At 40.4% G+C, this 15,635-nt stretch overlaps 1 protein-coding gene across 1 annotated transcript in view; it reads left to right on the forward strand.

Moving 5' to 3' along the window:
- Positions 1-15,635, forward strand: part of SLC16A10 (solute carrier family 16 member 10) — a 136,175-nt gene that overhangs the window by 80,015 nt on the left and 40,525 nt on the right. The window contains exons 2-3 of the mRNA XM_053592673.1: positions 7,498-7,642; positions 11,674-12,127. Coding sequence (XP_053448648.1) covers positions 7,498-7,642; positions 11,674-12,127 — 599 coding nt within the window. The remainder of the gene's footprint in view (positions 1-7,497; positions 7,643-11,673; positions 12,128-15,635) is intronic.

Genomic DNA, 15,635 nt, shown 5'->3' on the forward strand with positions numbered 1-15,635 from the left:
CAGGTGTGAGCCACAGTGCCTGGCCACTAGGCCAGTCTTTCCAAGGGGCTTTTTTTTTTTTTTAATTTCAGATTAATATGAGAGTACAAATGATTAGGTCACAGTGTGTACATTTGTTAGGTAAGTTCTCTGTCGCAATTGTGTCCCGCAACCAGGAGGTGTGCCATATGCCTTTACATTGTGCCCATTAGGTGGTTTCTAAGGTGTTTTTTTTTTTTTAATTGTTGGGGATTCATTGAGGGTACAATAAGCCAGGTTACACTGATTGCAATTGTTAGGTAAAGTCCCTCTTGCAATCATGTCTTGCCCCCATAAAGTGTGACACACACCAAGGCCCCACCCCCCTCCCTCTCTAAGGTGTTTTTTAGTGGCTCTGAAAAGTCAAGCTCAGTTCCTCAAAGCAATCTGTTCATATATGAAAATATGCCCTTCCAGTCAAAGCCTTGGTAAAACAATCTTCAATTGTGCAGGCATTCAGTTGAATGTCTTCAATTGTGTTGCAGTTTCTCTAAGTTGTAAATAGCTCAAAAGGAAAATGGTTTTCAAGGTTCCTCTTCAACCAGAGCAGCAGCCTTTCAAACAGTATGTGTCTGTTTGCCTTGGAAGTGCCATCCACAAACCAAGCAGATCTTTGTCTGTCAGATGAGAGCTGTTTATCAGGATCTACAGGATCCAGTAGCTGCTCGCACAGTTTCAGAGTCAGCTGGACAGCAGCCGTGTCTCAGGCAACTGCCAGACAAGGTGGGGGTCCCTGTGCCATTACTGGTTGCACTTTTCATCTCTAGAATTTCCTTTTTTTTTTTTTTTTGGTAGTTTACACCTCTCTGTTGAGATTTCCTATCTATTGACTCAGTGAGATAATTTTTTTTTTCCCTTTAGTTCTTTGAATAATGTTACTATTCAATTCTTCCAACATATCTATGATAGACATTTTGAAATCTTTGCTAAACTTAACAACTGAGCTCATTCAGAGTCAGTTTATATTGTTTGCCTATGTCCTTGCATGTCTTACAATTTTTGGTTGAAACTTGAACTGTGATTCTTTTGTGTTATTCCAAGGATTACTGAGTTTTGTTCCTAGCAGCCTGTCCGAGCTTGCAATGCAAATCCCGTCTCCATGTGGTGTGTGGTGGCTGATGTCCCTGCTCAGTTCTTTATTTTTATTTATTTATTTTTTTTTGTAGAGACAGAGTCTCACTGTACCGCCCTCGGGTAGAGTGCCGTGGCGTCACACGGCTCACAGCAACCTCTAACTCTTGGGCTTATGCGATTCTCTTGCCTCAGCCTCCCGAGCAGCTAGGACTACAGGCGCCCGCCACAACGCCCGGCTATTTTTTTGTTGCAGTTTGGCCGGGGCTGGGTTTGAACCCGCCACCCTCGGCATATGGGGCCGGCGCCCTACTTACTGAGCCACAGGTGCCGCCCCCCTGCTCAGTTCTTACAACTTCCAGGTGCCACTGTTCTTCAGTCTGGTCACGTCTCAGCTTATCTAGCACTGACATAGTTTGTTGGTCTTAGAAAAAGCCCACAAACTTGTAATTCTTCCAACTGAAGCTCAAACTCTGCGCCAACTTGTGTCAGTTTAGGACAGTTCCTAGTGTGTTTGAATAGGTTTTCTTGCCTAGCTTTCATACCTAGTAATAGTTATCCTCAGCATGGTTTGTGCTACCACTTTATCCCAGTGCCACGAGCAGAAGTAGATTAGCAAATATTTTTAAAACCACTTTTCAGTGAAATGTAACTACCAGATAACCTGTAGGATGTCTAGACAATGGTCAAGGCAAGTACAGTCTACCCTTTCCTGAATTTTTGTTGCCAGACAGCTTCCTGTGCTTGGAATCACTGGGAAATTGTTAAGTAATATTTTTCATTTTAATCTCAGTTTTGTGGACTATTGTTTCATTTAATGTCGTTAGATCAATGTTGAGTTATTATGGAGTAGAGATGTCTTAAAAGAGGCTAAGATCGAATGGAATGTAGGTTGGAGCCACAAAAAAAAAAAAATAGCAAAGGAATATTTATCCACTTTTAGCTATAGTAAATCTTCCCTTTGGGCGTTTTCAATTGTAAACACATTGCCCTTGCAAACATTTATATCTGCTTAGTTACAACACCTTTATTTTACTTAGCCTGCAGAACAATCTTCTTTAATTATTAAACGTAACCACTTCCTTTGAGTGATTTGCATCCTCATTTGCCATCAAGGAGAAAACCCGGGATTTATTCTCAAATGAAGTAGAAAACAAAAGAGGATCTAGTTGGAGAAATTGGAAAGCTTCTTGGTATTTTTTGAAAAAGATTTCTCAGCATGGCTTCTTGGTTGTGTCTCTCCACATTAAACATAACATACATATTCAAATAAGAGTATACAAGCACATTCTACAGATTTTCTTTGGTATTTATGTCTCTTAAGACTATGGTCCTCAACTCCCAGGGGCTAGAGACTGGTACTAGTCAGTAGCCTGTCAGGAACTAGGATGCCCAGCAGGGGGTAAGGGACACTTCATCTGTATTTACAGCCAGTCCTCATTGCTGGCATCACCACCTGAGCTCCGCCTCCTGTCAGATCAGTAGCAGCATTAGATTCCCACAGGAGGGGGAACCTACGACTGTACATGCAAGGGGTCTAGGTTGCACACTCCTTATGAGAATCTCATGCGTGATGATCTGAGGTGGCGCTGAGGCAATAATGCTAGTGTTGGGACCATCTAGTTGCAGGAAAACAAGCTCAGGGCTCCCACTGATTCTGCCTGATGGTGAGTTATGTAATTATTTCATTATATATTACCACATAATAATAATAATAGAAATAAAGTGCACAATAAATGTAATACACTCGAATCATCCTGAAACCATCTGCCTCTACCCCCTATCTATGGAAAATTTGTCTTTCCTGAAACTGATCCCTGGTCCCCAAAGGTTGGGGACCACTGTCTTAAGACATTTAAGACCTCTTATCTGGTGTTCTGATTGGAACTCTATTTGCATATGTTACTAGACTGAACATTATTGGAGGGTAAAGAAATTTGTTTTTATATTCTCGCTAGGCTAGTACCTAGAACGTAATAGGTACTTTAAATAGGAAGAAAGAGAATTTCATATTTGGATTTTGCTATCACAATATAAAAATAATTTAGATAGGGTTGGCACCTATATCTCAGTGGTTAGGGCACTGGCCACATACACTGAGGCTGATGGGTTCGACCCCCGCCCGGGCCTGCCAAACAACAATGACAACTACAACAAAAAATAGCTGGGTATTGTGGCGGGCGCCTGTAGTCCCAGCTACCTGGGAGGCTAAGGCAAGAGACTTGCTTAAGCTCAAGAGTTTGAGGTTGCTGTGAGCTGTGACGCCATGGCACTCTACCTAAGGTGACATAGTGACAACTAGAACCAAAAAATAGCTCCTACTTGGGAGGCTGAGGCAAGAGAATCACTTAAGCCCAAGAGTTGGAGGTTGCTGAGAGCTATGAGGCCATGGCACTCTACTCAGGGTGACAGAGTGATACTCTGGTGACAGCTTGAGACTCTGTCTCAAAAAAAAAAACAAGAAAGATGGGCAGCGCCTGTGGCTCAGTTGGTAAGGCGCCGGCCCCATATACCGAGGGTGGCGGGTTCAAACCCGGCCCCGGCCAAACTGCAACCAAAAAATAGCCGGGCGTCGTGGCGGGCGCCTGTAGTCCCAGCTGCTCGGGAGGCTGAGGCAAGAGAATCGCTTAAGCCCAGGAGTTGGAGGTTGCTGTGAGCTGTGTGAGGCCATGGCACTCTACCGAGGGTGATAAAGTGAGACTCTGTCTCTACAAAAAAAAAAAAAAAAAAAAGACAAAAACAAGAAAGAATGCTTATTCCTCAGGGAAGATACCACATCTGAGTCCTCTCTGAATCTCTGTTGGCACAATTCTTACTTCAGAGCAGGTATATGATAATTTTTTTTTTTTTTTTTTGAGACAGAGTCTCAAGCTGTTACCTTGGGTAGAGTGCCGTGGCCTCATAGCTCACAGCAAACTCCAACTCTTGGGCTTAAGCAATTCTCTTGCCTTAGCCTCCCAAGTAGCTGGGACTATAGGCCACATGCCCAGCTATTTTTTGGTTGTAGTTGTCATTGTTGTTTGGCAAGCCTGGGCTGAATTTGAACCTGCCACCTCCGGTATATGTGGCTGGCACCCTAGCTGCTGAGCTATAGGCGTTGCCAAAAAAAAAAAAAAAATTTAAATAGCACCTCCTCCATTGAAAAAGTTTGTTTCTTTAACAATATTAGGAAGACTTGTGTGGGTTTTGGTAGATGAACATAGACTAGGGCCAGTTTGCATTTTTTTTTTTTTTTTTTTTTTGGTTTTTGGCCGGGGCTAGGTTTGAACCCGCCACCTCTGGCATATGGGACCGGCGCCCTACTCCTTAAGGCACAGGCGCCGCCCCCAGTTTGCATTTTTTAAATGAGAATTTACCATGCTGGATATGTATGTGCCATGCTGCATACTTCACTTTCTCACTTGTTAAATGGACTTAAGTAAAAGTCCTAACTTATTGAGTTTTGAGGATTAAGAGAAATAATCTTTAGAGTAAACAAATACTAGCACAATAGCTGGCTCTATTCAGTCTTTATTAATAATAATTATAGTCAGACTTAGAAGGGGTGAGAGAGAGTAACAGTCCATTTTATTTTTATGCTATATGTATCATAACCCATAAAACCTTGGATTCTGGAATCCATTTGGGTATAACAAAACTCCAGTCCTTTGTGACCCCTACAGCTCCCCCCAGCCCCATCTAACATGGATGCCATGTTACAGCTTTACAAAAAACTAGAAATTTTATGAGTTTACAATAGCAAGTAATCATTTCAGAATTAATTTCTTCTTAAATTTGATCATAAGACAAACCTAATTTCATCTGTTGCTAGTTATTATTTAACAGAATATTCTGTTGGATTTTTACTCAAGGTACTAAAGTAAAATAGTGTGAATTTTAAAAGAGATGTTTCAGGTGGGTGTGGTGGCTCAACCCTTATAATCCTAGCTCTCTAGGAGGCAGAGTCAGGACAATTGCTTGAGCTCAGGAGTTATAAGGGCAAGACCTCATCTCTGATGAAAATAGAAAAATTACCCAGGCATGGTGACATGCACTTGTAGTCTCAACTGCTTGAGAGGCTGAAGCGGGAGGATTGCTTGAGCCTAGGAGTTTTAGGTTGCCATGAGCTATGATGACACCACTACACTCTACCAGAGGCAAGACAGAGTGAGACTGTGTCAAAGAAAAAAAAGTCAGATATTGGGGCCGCACCTTTGGCTCAAAGGGGTAGCGCACCAGCCCCATATGCCAGAGGTGGCGGGTTCAAACCCAGCCCTGGACAAAACTGCAAAAAAAAAAAAAAAGTCAGATTTTTCACATGGCTTTCCCAAGTAGACATTTAAACCAGGTAGAGGCTCTAAAACCCATAAGAAGGATACTTACAGGTCAGAAAGAGCATTTTGTGAGGATTCTTGAGAAAATTATACTACAGCTCCCCCCAGCCACATGGGAAAAGTGGGAGTATTTGTTCTATTACTGATATCTAGTGAGGGGGAGCTTAAGAGGGACCACTTAGAGATTTTGAGAAACTTCCCATCTCATTTAGGGGTCACAAAGGACTGGAGTTTTGTTATACCCAAAGCGAGTGAAATAGAGAAACGCCAGCACACTGAGTCCAAAGTAAGCAGGGTCCTTTATTGGCCAGCAGTCAAGAGTAGGCTTACGTCTCAGTCTCTCGACCCCCAGAGGCAGGGGGTACAAACTTTTTATAAAGTGCTTTTGGTAGGGGAGGAGGAGTCCTTAACACAAGCTGAGATTATAAAAGCCAACACCTGCAAGGTTAGATCTAAAGGGTACCGGCAGTGTTTACAAGGGAGAGCAGAGCCTTGGTTTCACAGGATTTTGTAGTTTTTGCTAAACTCTGAAGCTTTCAGCTGAGCTTAAACGGGAAGTGTTGAAAGCCCATAGCAAAATGGAGTAAGTCTGGCTCTATGTACAAAATGGACATTACAGTTTGACTCCTCAAATAAACCAACAAAGTTTGTTTGTTTGTTTATTTATTTATTTATTTATTTATGAGACAGAGTCTCAAGCTGTTGCCCTGGGTAAAGTGCCATGGTGTCATCATAGCTCACAGTAACCTCCAACTCTTGGGTTCAAGTGATCCTCTTGACTCAGTTTTTTCTATTTTTAGTAGAGATGAGCCTTTGTTCTTGCTCAGGCTGGTCTCAAACCTGAGAGCTCAAGCAATCCACCTGCCTCGGCCTGTCAGAGTGCTAGGATTACAGGTGCGAGCCATTGTGCCTGGCCTAAACCAACAAGAAAGTTAAGTGTTGCTGGGTGGTGTGTGTGGCTCAGTGGGTAGAGTGCTGGTCCCATATAAGGAGGGTGGTGGGTTCGAACCTGGCCCTGGCAAAACTGCAACAAAAAAGGGCATTGTGGTGGGCGTCCATAGTCCCAGCTACTCGGGAGGCTGAGGCAAGAGAATTGCGTAAGCTCAAGAGTTGGAGGTTGCTGTGAGCTATGAGACCAAGGGCGATAGGATGAGACTCTGTCCCTAAAAAAGAAAAAAAGAAAGTAAGTGCTGCTGGCTAACTTCTTCCACAGCAAGAGCTATGCAAAGAGGTGGCTGTGTTGGAATTTGCCTAATACTCCTATAGATCTGAGACCAGCCTAGTGAAGGGGAGGTGTAGCCTGGAGCTGTTCTGACTCCTGCCCACATAGACTGCCTGAAGAGCAGTGAAGTCCAACAAAAAGTCTTTTGAATGACAGTCAAAGACCCTGGGAAAGAATGAATTATCCAAGTCAGTATAGCTATAGCCAGAAGGAACTTTGAGAGGAGACTCTAAAGAACCCACAAAAGTACATCTGAGAAAAAGAAAGCTTCAAATATCATCATACAGATTTTTTGGCAGGACTGCTCAAGTTAGAATCTCCTTTCCTTCCTTCTCCCAAGCTCCCTGCCTCCCATGCCCACCTTGGAAAGAATTGGCAGCTAGGGAAGGGGAGGAGGTTGTGGAAGAAATTTGATTACCTAGTGAAGATTGGTTTATTACCTAAAGTGACCATAGTCCTTTCTGTTATTTAACATTGACCAAAAGAATCATTCAGGCCCGCTGAAGTGGTCATTTAGTGGCAGAGGGGAATTTTCCCCACTGAATAAAATTTTAAGAGGGTAGTCAAGACAAAAAGTTGTATTTAATTGTATATTGCTGTTAGTGCTTGTTCAATAGACGCAAGAATCTGTAATTTTTCATATTTAGTTAACAGTAGAGCAAAATCCACAGTAATTCACAAAGACTTGTGCAAGAGAGGTTTTTTCTCTTGAAAGTACCAATTTATTCGAACTTTTCCTTTATTCATCAACATGGATAATGCTGCTTTAATTAACCTGCTTTAGTATCGTTCTAAATGTGCATTATATCCAATGGAGTAAGTACAGTTTACCATGTAATAATGTGTCCCCTGTTTGTTCCCCCTCTTTTACAGCATGGGTAGGTTCTCTCTCCATGGGGATGATTTTCTTTTGCTGCCCAATAGTCAGTGTCTTCACAGACCTATTTGGTTGTCGGAAAACAGCTGTCGTGGGTGCTGCTGTTGGATTCATTGGACTCATGTCCAGTTCTTTTGTAAGGTAAGGACTTGGTTTCTTTTCATTATTTTTATTATTGCTCCTCGATATCTAAAAAAAGGATTTGGTTTCTTTATGTTACTTTTCAAGAACTGTCAGGTACCTTAAAGTTTTGCTCTCAGAAACATTGCTGTTTACAAGAAAAGATCCCCTTTTCATTACTTAAAGCAATATGACTTATATAACAAACCGTTATTCATAGCAGCAGATCAGAGCTTGAGAATTTGAATGCTTTTGCTTGTATGCCTAAGAGATATCAGTAAGGATATATGTATTCCCTGGAGCAAAGAAAATTTCCCTCCTCCCCCTTTTTCTATTCATAAAAATCTTTAAGGAATTCAAATTATAACAGTGAGTTATCTAAAACAATGGCCTTAGTTTAAGGTCAGCTCAGTCTGAGGCCCTGGGGTATAATAAATGGTGTTTTTAAATGGCCATATCTAGGCTTGACAAGAAATTTTTTTGTTAATGGCTTAAAAACTTTGCTATTTATTTCATCCCCAGTAGACAATTCTTGTCTGTTTTTTTTTGTTTTTTTAAAGAACACGCTAAAATTTTTAAATACTATGGCAAAATGAAGTGGTCAAATGCACCTTAAAATAAAATAAAATGTAATGCACTTTTCCTGTGTCTATTAGAAGAAAAGATGTAGTGCACTGAAGAGGGACTAACTACAAGGAGCTGATGGGCACATACTGTAAGAGACACCTGTCCTGCCTCCAGCTCCAGCTCTCCTAGTAAGTCCCTTGTGGTGTTAGAATAATTCTCAGACAACACTAGTACACGATGCAGGTCTTGCTAACAGGAGGTGATTAATAAGATCTCTTAAGATCATTTCCTTCCTTTGTCTCTGCTGTAGTGTTTTTTCTTCATTTTCTGCCTCTTTCCTGTCCCTAACTATCTGCTTTAGTTGAAAAGCATCATTGTGATCATTAGGGAAAAATAAGTAAAATTTACATTTGACTTTAAATATTCAAGATTTAATCAACAGAATCCTTGTTTTTACTCACCCCTTACCACTCACACACCTTCCTCAACTTTAAAAATGAGCCTCTTTCTTTCATACTTTCTTTCACCTTAGACATTTTATTTGGATATTTATTTATTTATTTATTTTGAGACAGAGCCTCAAGCTGTCGCCCTGGGTAGAGCGATGTGGCATCACAGCTCACAGCAACCTCCAACTCCTGGAGGATTTGAATGCTTTTGCTTGTATGCCTGAGAGATATCAGTAAGCTCACTGATATCTGCCTCTGCCTCCCAAGTAGCTGGGACTACAGGCACCTGCCACAATGCCCGGCTATTTTTTGTTGCAGCTGTCATTGTTGTTTGGCGGCCCTGGGCTGGATTCGAACCTGCCAGCTCAGGTGTATGTGGCTGGCGCCTTAGCTGCTTGAGCCACAGGCGCCAAGCCTATTTGGATTTTTAAAAATTGTATTTATTTCTTGGTAGAAAATCGACATTCCATTTTTAAAAAACCTTGTTTTTTTTCTTCTGTAGTAGTTGTTTTAAGGAAAAATGTTTGCTTAGAATAGTATTTTGTTTAAGTGATTTTGTGAGATCATTTATTTTTAGTTCTTTTTAAGTCACATTATTATTATTATTATTTTTGAGACAGACTTTCTTTCTTTCTCTCTCTCTCTCTCTCTTTCTTTCTTTTTTTTGAGATGGAGTCTCCCTATGTTGTCCTCGGTAGAGTGCTGTGGTGTCACAGCTCACAGCAACCTCAAACTCTTGGGCTTAAATGATTCTCTTGCCTCAGCCTCCCAAGTAGCTGGGACCACAGGCACCTGCCACAACACCTGGCTATTTTTTTGTTGCAATTGTCATTGTTGTTGAACTGGGCTTGGCCAGGTTTGAACCCACCAGTCTCGGTGCATGTGGCTGGCGCCATAACCACTGTGCTATGGGCTCTAAGCTGAGACGGAGTTTCATTATGCCACCCTCACTAGAGTACTGTAGCATCACAGCTAAAAGCAACCTTGAAATCTTGGGTTTAAGTGATTCTCTTGCCTCAGTCTCCCAATTAGCTGGGATTATAGCCACAACACCTGTCTGTTTTATTGTTGTTGTAGTTGTCATTGTTGTTTACCAGGCCCGGGCCAGGTTTGAACTTGCCAGCCCCGGTGTATGTGGCCAGCACCCTAACCACTGAGCTACGGGTGCCAAGCCTTTAGTCACATTATTAACACTGTGTTAGTAATGCCTCATCAGGTATCTTCTGTGATCTGGAAGCCCTTGGGTACCTACTGTCAGTACCTGTGGCCCTACCACTTGCTGACTGTCTTATCACTTAGGCTATGGTAGAGAGAAGATTGAGAGGTAGAAAACTTAGGTAACCTATCACCTAGTTTGTTAGACAAAGTCCATATACAAACATAGAGCAGGCTGTATTTTCCAAATTGTTTTGATCACTGAGAAATAAAAATTATGAAATATATTTCATGTCGTGACCCAGTTTTTGCCCTTCACCTCCCTTTCCTCTGCAAGTGAAATGACATTTCTTAAAACCAAATTTCCCTTTAAAATATGTAGTACTCTATTTAACCTCCTGGTCAAAGGCTACTAAAATTTCAGAGCAATATACCGGAGCAAGTGGAAATGTAGTGTGAATTCTAAGTGTCAAGTGACAGATCTACTTTCCTCTTGCTTCAGTTCTGCCTTACAAAGAAACCTTCTCCAGCATCTCAGTTCACACCAGTGTCTCTTCCTTGAATCCTTTTTACACATGTGATGGGTATCCCACAGCTTTTCTGATGTACACTGCACTTAGTTGTCAGATTTCAAGAACTTGGAATCTCTGATACTGAGGTGAAATTTTAGAAATAAAAAAGGCGTGCGTATCTTGAAGGAAGAGCTACATTTAAAGTATTTTTTTCACCAAGTGCTTCATACATAGTATCTGCTTAATATGTTTGTTGAACAAAGAGTAGAGAGATTCAGTAAAAGGTGACTGGAGTGAAGTTAGGTTAGTCTAGGAAAACCTGAGGTAACTATTGAGCCTGAGTTAAAGATGGTGCTAGCTGTGCATTAATAGAGCAGCGAGGGTGTCTCAGAGGGAGGATTCCGACATGCCTTCCTTTTATCAGATGCTGGAGTTCCTCTGATTACCTCAACATATTCTAGATAATTGCATTATAGTCAAAGATTTAATTATTAACCAACTTTATCTGTCTTAGTTTCTAATAAAGTATTTGCCTTTATAACTTATAAATAGCCTTTTCAAAAAAAAAAACTTAAAGTAGTTTTACTTAATACTTGTTTCAAAGAACGTAATGACATCCTTGACCTAAGTGCAATTAAGTTATTTAGTTAAACCATAGAATTCTATAATTCATTATTCTTTTGAGAAATACATCACTTTAAAGCTTAAAACTGTGATCACTATTGGAGCACATTTAATTTAGACTTCCTGCAATCAGAATATGATGTCTTGTTATCTTGCACAATACTTGGAACGGCACAGTACAGGGCGAAGGTTGTTCTGCAGGCCTGAGGCCAGCAAAAATGAGGCACCACCACTCCTGTAAGCAAATGTTTCTCACATAACCTTGGGGAGAAAATACCAAATGCAGCCTTTTCTCTTATTAGATTGCTTAGTACGTACTTGGAAAAACTCCATGAAATAATGCCCTTTCATCATTAAATTCTAAGTTTTAAAAAAGTTTCTTTGAAACTAGGTTTTTGGTTTGTTTAATCACTGTCAGTTTTACTGGGGCCCTTCCTGGCCCTGACCTTTATTTCTGAGCTGTGGAGAGCACAGTTCTTACCCAGTGCTGTGTGGGTCGCCTGAAATTCATAGAAAGAGGAGGAAGAACAGAAGCACTGATGGCCTTAACAGTTACTTTTCACGCATTTGGAGTTAATTAAATATTTTTAATGCTACATTCTTGATTCATTAATTATTCCACTTCTGTTTTTATTTGCAGAAAATATTAACTAACTAAAACCTACTTTTACTATAAGGTTTTGTCCTACCAAGCACATGATAAAAATAATCAAAGCTACTTTCTGTCTTTTTCATCTTTATACAGTTCCATCGAGCCTCTGTACCTAACCTATGGAATCGTATTTGCCTGCGGCTGCTCCTTTGCATACCAGCCTTCATTGGTCATTCTGGGACACTATTTCAAGAAGCGCCTTGGCCTGGTGAATGGCATTGTCACTGCTGGCAGCAGCATCTTCACAGTTTTGCTGCCTTTGCTTTTAAAGGTTCTGATCGAGAGCATGGGCCTCTTTCACACACTGAGGGTACTCTGCATCTTCATGTTTGTTCTCATTCTGGCTGGCTTTACTTACCGACCTCTTACTTCCAGTACCAAAGATAAAGAGAGTGGAGGCAATGGCTCTTCCCTCTTTTGCAGGAGAAAGTTCAGTTCGCCAAAAAAATTTTTCAATTTTGGCATCTTCAAGGTGACAGCTTATGCAGTGTGGGCAGTTGGAATACCACTTGCACTTTTTGGATATTTTGTGCCTTACGTTCACTTGGTGAGTATGCTCCTTCAATATGCTGATAATGGATATTATTTCATACGGGAAAACTTCTTTGAAGAGCAAGCTCAGGTTGAAATTGGTTTCAACATCCTGGTTGTAATTCAGGGACTCCTGAAATAAAAGATTTCTCAAGACAAGGTCAATGCATTCATTTGACCACCAGTCCCCCACCTGTTTGGCACCAGGGACTGGTTTCACGGAAGATAATTTTTTCATGGATGGAGAGTGGGGGGGATCTGACAGGAGGTGGAACTCAGGCAGTGATGCGAATGGTGGTCAGTGGCTGTAAATACAAAGGAAGCTTTCCTGGCTCACTGCCGCTCACCTCCTGCGGTTTGAAGACCACAGCCTTAGACCACTAAATAGGGAGTGTGTTTCATGATTTGCTTTGGTATTTTAAAAATCCCCAAGCCAAACAAACAAAAATAATTTTTAAAAAATTAAAGCTAAAATCTTGAAACTGGTTACATCAATATAAAACATTTGATATTAATAGATCACTTTTTCTTCAAGTGAAACTGGTTACATCAATATAAAACATTTGATGTTAATAGATCACTTTTTCTTCAAGTGTCTCTCATCCAGGGCAAAACTGTTATAGTTATTTTGCCAACATCAGTAAGTTATTTTTTTAATTGAAGGGTGCAGAAATTAGGTAATTAGCAAAAAAGCTAATGGCTTTGATGCAATGTATCATTACCCTGACTTGTGGGACTCTTCTGGGAAAATGGGAATTCTATTCAGAGGAGTATTTGAAAAATGTTAAGCAAGTTTTAAATGAAGGAAGAGAGTTAGAGTTTTATAGGAAGTTAGGATTTCAAGTGTTCAAGCAGTTTATATTGTTTACTTCTATTTCAAAGAGGCAAAATTCATCTCCTTTATACTGAAACAAGAATATGCAGTGTCTAAAGTAGTTGCCCTGGCAAAATTTGCTCAAAAGTGCTCATTATGTTTCTTCCTTTTTTCTTACTGTTGTGACAGAAAATATATTTACAGTTCAACATAGTTGATAAATGCTTAACAACAATGACACTGGCGTACATTTTTTTGTGTATACTCTGTATGTGAACTTGGATCTTTTCCAGCTTACAGTCTACTTATGGACGTTTGTGCAATTTTTTTTTGGCTAAGAGTTTTGGTGAAAGTAACAGCAGTTCAAAAAATTACTGGGGTCAAGGGGTCAGTTAGTAGCGACATCATCAATGCAATACATCAGTTATTAGTGTAGTTCAAAAAAGAATTAAGCAAGGAAATGGAGAGAGTTGGTAGGCATGTCCTGGTTCTAAGAATAATTTTAATTTCTCAATTCTTCTATTCTCTTCTTGCCAGGGGAGTTGAGGAAGCAACTGGGATGACCAACGAGGAGACATAGGGAAGGACTAGGTGTTAGTACTCAGAGCTACTAGATATTTCCTGGAGACTGAGATAGTAGGTAAAATAACCTTATAATTCAATTTTGAATCGAATTAACCCCTGTCACATATGCAGTACATGGCCACATCTTAATCTGATAATCCGTCTTCACACTTTTAGGAAGACGCAGATGAGCCATCTGAAGCTAATTTTTGTTGGAATGTAGATCTGTTGGGGAAGGATCCACTTTACCAATCTACCTCAAATTTTATCCTTTCTCAAAGATAAATATAAATTCTTTTTTTCTCTAAATTCTCTTTGGTACTACAATACTAGGTGAATACACCCTGAGAAATCAGTATCTCGGTTTTGTTAATACCAGACTTTTACCAAAGGTCAAGTGGTAGATGACTAATTATTTCTGGTTATATACTTACAATTTATAAATTAATTACACGTTTATTACTTCATTTGATCTTCACAAGGAATCTGTGAAGTAGGCAAAATAAACGTTAGCTGCTGTTTTATATACTGTAAAACACATCCTTCGTTAACATTTCTATGTTAAATGATTTTCCAAGAGTTACTCGTTAGTAAATAGTAGAGCAAAGGTTGTTTTTCTTCCTTTATGCTTATCTTGTAGCAAAGCTAGCACAGCATTAATAGCATATTGGGCCACTTCCCCGGATATGCCACCAAATGTGTCCATCTTATTAAGGGGAAAATAAATATGTTATTTCTTAAGGTAAATCAAATTTCATAGGGGGGAGTAAGTTAGAGATACTGTTGTAATCAGGAGGTGATAAATCAGGGCACAGGAGGACAGAATCTTTACTGACTCTGTTTCTTCTGCTCTCCCCCCTTCTAGGCATGTTTACTTACAAAACGTGTTGACACTTTTCATTTGGGAGTTTCTCTTTTTCATATTTTATGCTACCAAAAGCCACATCGTAGAAGAAACACCAGATAGTTAAGTCCCATGCAGGCTCTTTAAAATCTCATCTTTGGTGATGCCCCTAGTTTGTTACTTTGCTGTAATTTAGGGTTTACATTAGGAATACTTAACCCAGGCTTCATGGAATGAGACAGCAGTTTCCTTCTTAGGGAAAAGGTATATATAGAAAATCCTTCCATGGACTCGTAGATAATGCTCAATCCATATTAGACTCTTTTTTGACTGTTGAAGGAGAAACACGTATCTGAAGAAGCGTAGACCTCGTAAATGTAACGATTAAAACCATTATAATTTACAAAGCAGTTTTGCATACATCTCTTATTTAATCTTCACAACAATGCGATACCTGTGATGTGTCATCCTTATTTCAAGAATGAGAAGACTAAGGCACAGAGACATTAAATGACTGCTCACGGTTGCAGGGATGGTGACTTGGTGACTACTATCAGTGTAGTCTTTTATGCAAGCAACAGTATCATATGGAGGGTTTAAAGGTAAAGGTTCTGCCTCTCACAATAGTATATTCACTCTGCCATAGTCATATTTGGTTTCCTCAACTAATCTGAATTGTGATATTACAGAAAGGAGAAAGGCAAAGAATTTAACTAGCCATATGAACATCTTTTCTTTTTTTCTTTTTGAGAATAGAGTCTCTCTCTCTCTCTCTCTCTCTCTCTCTCTATCACATGGGCTAAAGTACAGTGGCATCATCTAACTCACTGCAACCTCAAACTCCAGGGGTTCAGGATCCTGAGCATGTGGGACTGCAGGCACACACCACCACCCAGGGCTAAATTTTCTGTTTTTGTGTGGAGAATTTGAAGTTTCAGTGAGCTATGATGGCAACAGTACGCTCTACCCCAGGCAACAGACCAAGACTCTGCCTTCACAAACAAAAACAAAAACAAATAAGAGCTAGAAACTTGGCTCGGTGCCCATAGCTCAGTGAGTAGGGCGCTGGCCACGTACATTGAGGCTGGTGGGTTTCAGCCTGGCCTGGGCTTACTAAACAATGACAACTGCAACCAAAAAGTAGCTGGGCATTGTGGCAGGCACTTGTAGTCCCGGCGACTTGGGAGGCTGAGGCAAGAGAATCACTTAAGCCCAGGAGTTTGAGGTTTCTGTGAGCTGTGACACCATGGAACTCTACCAAGGGCAACATAGGCTCAGTCTCAAAAAAAAAAAAAAAAAAAG

Source organism: Nycticebus coucang, chromosome 5 (genome assembly GCF_027406575.1).
Source record: "Nycticebus coucang isolate mNycCou1 chromosome 5, mNycCou1.pri, whole genome shotgun sequence".
NCBI classification, from domain to species: Eukaryota; Metazoa; Chordata; class Mammalia; order Primates; family Lorisidae; genus Nycticebus; species Nycticebus coucang.